This window comes from Pundamilia nyererei, unplaced genomic scaffold, assembly GCF_000239375.1.
Source record: "Pundamilia nyererei isolate P.nyererei 1_Seehausen unplaced genomic scaffold, PunNye1.0 scaffold00014, whole genome shotgun sequence".
NCBI classification, from domain to species: domain Eukaryota; kingdom Metazoa; phylum Chordata; class Actinopteri; order Cichliformes; family Cichlidae; genus Pundamilia; species Pundamilia nyererei.
In genome coordinates this window covers 6,249,139-6,255,976 of record NW_005187415.1, presented here as the reverse complement: position 1 = coordinate 6,255,976, position 6,838 = coordinate 6,249,139, and the positions used below count along the sequence as shown (strand labels likewise).

Here is a 6,838-nt window from a genome sequence, read left to right as displayed (position 1 = left end):
CATGGTTAACAACGATATTGCAGCCTGACTCGCTGATGCAAGGCAGGATGGTGGTGTAGATGTTTACTCTAAATTCTGACCTTACCATCTGAATCTCGCAAGAGTAATCAAGACTCATCACACCAGGCAGTGTTCCTCCAGTCTCCAGCGTGTGCAAAATGCCACAGTTTCCTGTTCTTAGCTGATAGAAATGGCACTCAGTGTGGTCTTCTGCAGCTGTAGCCATGCTTCAAGGTTGTGTTGCATACCTTGGCTGCATTTAGTAGTTATTTAAGTTACTGTTAACTTCCTATTAGCTGGAAGCAGTCTGGCCATTCTCCTCTTACCTCTGATGTCAACAAGGTATTTTTACCCAGAGGACCACCGCTCACCGCTCTTTTTCTGATCTCCGTAAGCCCTAAAGATGGCTGTATGGAAATTTGTGTTAACATGCAGCTGAACAGGTGTACCTAATGAAGTGACCAGTGAGTGTATATATCAGTTAATTTGTAGGTTACCATTATTTGCCAAAGCAATTTATATAGCAGAATTAAATCACTAAGGTGTTTAAGATATGATAATTAAAAATTGTTATGTGTCTTTTGAGCAACTAATCAATCAGTTAACTTAGTGTGAGCCCTTTATTTAAAGCAGTTGAAGCTATGGTGCATTTTTATTGGATATGGGTGGGTCATTGTTTGCATGTCAGAGGTAGGAATTAGAGTTGGGATGGAGGAAGGAGGATTAAACCAGAGAAAGAATATTTGAGTGAGGAAAGGGATGCTTTCTGTCACTCTCTGTCTGGCTCTAAATCTTCAGGGGAGTCCTAGAAATGTCAGCCTCAGCCGTCAGATTTGTGTGCATGTGAGGAGCTTTTGTATGAGTCAGCAAACCGACCCACACATGGCGATACGATAAAGAGAGAAAATGATCAAGACAATAAAGATGTTCACCATCTTTAATTTGGTTGAATACAAATGCATAAATTTGAAACAAACCAGAAGAGATGCTGCGCTGGCTCTCGTGTGACATAAAGCAGAGTACAGACAGTTGCTACAGTATTATCTCATTACCTTTTATCCAATTTTTTGTGTCTGTTTATACGAGCATACACTATGTTTGTGATCACTATCAGCTGCTATTTCCTTTTCCTTTCTTCTTTCTCATCTTTTATATCTAAGGATTGTTTCTTTTTGTCTCCTCACTAATCATTTTTTTCCTTTTTGCTTGAATCGTTTCCCTTTTCTTCGTCAGTGTTCAGCAATCATAGCTGCAGGGGAGGGATAGCATCTCATCTTTTTTTTCTTTTTTAATAACCTCTCCTGTTTACTTCTGCTCTCACTCATGTGCATCTCTCTCAGCGCTTTGGTACCTGTATTATTTTTATCTCTGGAAATACTCCATGACTAGTGTTGCGATGACCTGGCCGCTGTTCAGGTTGTTTGTGACGCATTTTAAAACAGCCTGGGGACATCAGTGTGACATCACACACACACACACACACACACACACACACACACACACACACACACACACACTTTTATTATGTGCTGCTTTTGTGTGACTAAGAGGTAGCCATGTCACATCATCTCCTGTCATGATGGCTGTGATACTTACCTGACAGGAAACTTTTAGAACACATTACAGAGATGACACACATATGCTACCTCAGTTGGTCTGTCAGCTACTCACATGTTGGATAAGCTCGATCTTGACCTATTTTGTGCATGATTTTGAATAAAAAGATACACTTTTTCAAACCTTCTATGCTCCTCCGAAAACTGTAAACACACAATTTTCAGAGTACATCTGCAAAACATTGGACTCTTTTGGTAAAACTTAACAATCAAATTATAACTTGGTTGATTTATCCTCAAAGGATCACACACAGCCTGTAAAAGCAATAAACCACTGAGCATTCATTACACAAAATACCAGAAAAATGTAAAAACAGCACCACAGAAAAAACTCTCACACACACACATATCCATCCATCCATCCATCCATCTACCCATTCATCCATCCATCCACCTATCCCTCTTGTTCTCCTTATCAGTTGGGTTGCTGTGACAGCAGGCTTAGCAGGTTATTCTACCTGCCCTTCTACCCAGCCACACTTTCCAGTTTCTCCTAGGGGATCCTGAATTATTTCCAGAGATAATCAGTATAATCTGCTGGTTGTGTCTTCTCCCAGCTAAGTGCACCTGGAAGACTACCAAAGGAAGGTGACCAGTAAACGTCCTTGTCAAGAGACCTGAATCACCTCAAATGCTCCTTTTGACATGTAGGAGCAGTGGACATTCAGACATCTCTCTGGATGTCCGAGCTCCGCCTCATCACATCTCTAAGGCTGAGCACAGCCATCCTACAGAGGAAGCTGATATTCACAACCTGATTTTTTGCAGTCATTTTTAGATTTAATAACCACAAGACAGGCTTGGGACACATATGAACTGGTAAATTGAAAGCTTTCCCTCTCAGCTCAGTGCTCCCTTAGACGCGACAATCTTGCAATCTAATCTTGCAATTCTACAAAAATAACATACACATGCACGCAGGATACACAAAATATTCAAGACTGTGGTAAATCTGCTGAGACTGGGTTTTATTATTTGTCCTGCTTTACTCATACTCATGGAAAAATATAAAATGAAATAGTCCATATTCAGGTTTCACATGCATTTTAGGGCTCATAAGACCCATCCATGTCTATTATTGTGAATGAATGAATGTGTTTGTTTTGACATTTTTCTCACACAGCATAATTTTGCATAAAGAATTCAATGAATGCTGTAAACATTACAGAATGTTGCATGAGAAAGATGTGAAAGTAGCTTCTGCTATGAGTAAGAAGAAGCTACTTTCAGCTGCTCCTTTATTCACGAGGGGTTTTCACAGCCAGTAGCTCTGCATCTTTTATTTGGCAGATTTTTAAACCAGATGCCCTTCCTGACACAACCCCAAAGGGATTCATGTCTCCTCTCAGGGCTGTAAACCACTACACTATGGAGCCACACCACAATCACAATATGTCATCCATCGCCATTCCAAGAACAGGAACACAGCCTGTCACCGCGGCTCAAATGTTAGCTCCTCTGCTTCTCAGATTATTTCCAGCCATTCTTGTTATAGATTCTTATCTCACTTTGCTGACTGTGCACAGGCACATAATTGGTAAGTGACATCACAAGTAAGAAGGAATAGTGTGAGGTAGTTGTGTTTAAGAAATGAAATCACTGTGCAAAATCTTTTTAACTCAGTTTAGAGTTTTGCAGTAAGTGTGAAAATGATGTGATTATTTAATATATTTATTAAGTTATTTAACTGCACAAGGAATGGTGCATTTCAGTTCCAGTTCAGAGAATTATATTTTTGGGTTGTTTTATTAACAGTTTAGAAAACTTGTAATATGCCTTTAAAAATGAGCAATCCCATTAGGGATTCATTAATTCAGCTTTTCTTTACCTTTTAATTCCTAATCCCTCACTGATTACATTGAGTTAAACAAAACACGAGGCAACATTTTACTACAGGACTACTGCTTGTGCATTTCTGATTGGTGTATTCCTGCTGACGATCTAAACAACTAAAAACTTTAGCAAACAGCAAAGGTCCACAGTCTGGTTAAAACTGCCTGCTCTGTTGCATTTTTTTTATCCTTATCAGACTTGCAATGACAACAGGATGAGCACAGCAGGCCAAAGGTCTTTGCTTTGCACTGGTGAGCCCCAAGAGCTCCTGGGTCATCCTGGAGATACTGTATAATCCCTTCCAGCATGTTTAAGGCATGAGGTCAGACTTCTTAAAAAGGAGGTGGAAAAACAACACGGAGCTGCTGATAAAAAAACAGTGTTGCGGCAGCAGATGTCCCAGTAACCTCAAATTACCACACACACCATTTGGCACACAGTGAACCAAGAGCCATTGGGAGATCTGGAGGAAAAGGACCTGCGTTGTTGTGGATTGTTTTACACTGTGTGGTGTTAAAGAAATCCCTGTTCCAAAGGTTACTGTATAGATGTGCTTATTGGTATTCTGGTGTACAGTGAGGTTACAGAGACAGAGTGAGTTGGTGAAGTAAGCTGACCAAGACGTGTGACACTTACATACAAAGATGCACAAAAGGAAGAGACGGTATAGAAAATTTTGCAACTTGTAGCAATGACTTATAAAATTACCATTAGTGAAGCTAAGAAAGCAGGTACCAAGTTAAACTTATCTCAACTTTGGACTGAGCAAGCGAAGTGACTAGCAATAGGTGTAAAGGATTATAGGTGACATTAGACAGTCGCTATGATGGACATTGCACGGTCTGGAATATCCATTATAGTAATCGCTCACTCTTTCATTCGTAAGCTGAACATCCCTGTTTCCCTCCCACCAGCATCTTCAATGCACCATCCAGGCTTTGCAAGATGAGCTCAGAATCCAGCGCGATCTCAACCAGCTCTTCCAATCCGATTACTCCGGCCTCGGAAGCCAGCCCATTTCCCCTCAAGAAATGACAGAGGAGAACTTCTTGCGCCTCCATGCCGAGTATGAGAGGCAAGCCAAAGAGCTCTTCCTCCTGAGGAAGACTGTTGAAGAAATGGAGTTGAGGATAGACACACAGAAACACACACTAACTGCCAGGTAAAGATTAAAAAAAGACAGTTTAAATGTAATTTGTTAAGGTATGATTTCAGTGACCTTGTCTAAAGCATGCTATTAACTTCCTTGTTTTCTTGTTTACAGGGACGAGTCAATCAAGAAGTTACTGGAAATGTTGCAGAGTAAAGGCCTGTCATCTCGGGCAACCGAGGAGGATCATGAGCGAACGAGGCGACTCGCCGATGCTGAGATGACCATCCACCAATTGGAGGGTCTGCTTGAGCAAAAAGACAAGGAGATGCTACAACTCAGAGAGGTGCGTGTGTGTGTTTGTGTATGTGTGTCACTGGCAAAGAAGAAACAATATGCAATCAAGTATTACCATGTGTGCAGGGGAGAGTCTTTGTGCATATCCAGATGTGAATGTGTTCCACATCAGAGTGTATCATATCCAGGCAAAGCCCTTGGCTTCTTCCAGTCTTAAGTGTACACTTTATTCCAGTTTCTCCACTCACGTTTCTTTTTTCTCTCCTTCTGCTGGTTTAATGTTACATTTACTTTTTTAATACAAAAGCCCCCCCTAGTGGCAAAATGCTGTCAGTGTACTACATCCATCCTTCCAGCACATACTGCCAATTTCAGTGTGGCAAATAGTCAAAATATACTCTTGTGCATCTTTTAAGCTGCATTTTCAGGAATAATTCACAAATATTTTGACTGACCTATATGTCTTCTTGAAGATTAAGAGATCTGTGATCCACAAAATTCTGCTTTTTCTGACATTACAGATTTGCACTTGTTCATATCTGACGATAGTAATAATAATAGTTATATCAACTTGATTTATGTAGCACCTTTAAAGACGGAGATTACACGTGCTTCAACGGGGGAACAAAGGCAGAGGCTCATAAGGTAAATTAAAATAAAAAAAAAAAACAAGAGAAACTTGCAAAAATGCAAACCACCAATTGTCAGTATAAATGATAACAATAAATAACAATAAAATTCTGTTTAGGTGATTCTAAATTGCACATAGGTGTGTGACTGTGAATGGCTGTCTGTCTCTCTGTTAGTCCTGCAACACAGAGGACTCAGATTGGTGACCCATCCAGGGTGTAACCTCCCTCTTGCCCTATGGTGGTTGGGATAGGCCATTCTCCCATGACTCTGATAAGGATTAGCAGAAGACAATGGTTGGATGGATAGAACAATAAAAGAAAATATAAACAGCAAAACAATAAAAAAAACAACATATGAAAGGCAACATATAAGCAAACAGGTGGTAAAAACATGCAAACATACAAATACGGTAATCAAAATATAGAAGTCAGCTAAAACATGAACAAAAAAATGCACAACAAAAACATATCAGTATACTAATGCATTAGCCAGGGTGACAAATGCACAAATGCAGCATAATGTTAGAGGGGTGATATAAAGTCATACTTCAGTAAATGAATCACAGCAAATGATAAGACCATAAGAAAGAACAACTGGGAGTCTGCATATTTTCTGGCTGATTTTTCATCTCACTGCATCAGTACACTGGACAGAGTTTTTGTTTCGAAGATGTTAAATACAAAGCTGGAACCAACCGAGAGAATGAGAAAAACATTTTGCAGTATCTGAAGTAAAGATTCATTATAGAGTTTAGTGAATGTTACAGTGCTAAATAATGCAAATTTCTATTGAGCAAGTCTTGCTAACTTCCTGATTCTGTGCTGACACTTCCTTTCGGGATATTGTTCATTTTGCTAATTAACAAACTAGACTGTAATGTCCTGCAGCACAATTTTCATACCCTTCAACAATGTCCCTCATGGGGATGCTGCTGTGCAGTTATTAAATAATCCTCTGCTTAAAGTACATGCAGCCTTTTAATCTAACCTCCTGGATTCTTGATTGTAAAATGCCACTTAATCACATAAAGTAATTAATCAGCAAAATCACCAAATATAGAACCTAAAAATATTCCTCCCTTCCTTCCTTTTATTCAGACTTTTGAAAACATGAACTAATTTTAAAGTGCTCTTTTTAGGACACAGAAAGATCTTCCCTTCACGGTTACTGAATGTCAAAGGGTTTAGGAATTTTTCCTCAAAATTTGTTTATGCCATTTGCATATATTCATATTAAATGTGACGTAGTGTGCACTAGATTTTTGTTTATTGGCTCAACAGGTGTAGTGTTGGACTAGAACTGCTGGGGTCCAAGTCTGAGACACAAAAGTTGACCATTTTGTGCAAAATTTTCAGTGACTTTTTTCAGC

The 6,838-nt window shown here is 39.5% G+C and overlaps 1 protein-coding gene across 16 annotated transcripts in view; it reads left to right on the top strand.

Annotated features, from left to right (window-relative positions):
* LOC102193240 (ELKS/Rab6-interacting/CAST family member 1-like) overlaps positions 1-6,838 on the top strand; it is a 135,359-nt gene that overhangs the window by 18,687 nt on the left and 109,834 nt on the right. For all 16 annotated transcript variants that reach the window (XR_001290275.1, XR_001290274.1, XR_001290273.1 and 13 more), the window contains exons 4-5: positions 4,364-4,611; positions 4,714-4,885. Coding sequence is in view for 12 of the 16 variants with exons in the window: in XM_005725303.1 (XP_005725360.1) it covers positions 4,364-4,611; positions 4,714-4,885 (420 nt within the window). In the remaining 4 variants the exon portion in view is untranslated. The remainder of the gene's footprint in view (positions 1-4,363; positions 4,612-4,713; positions 4,886-6,838) is intronic.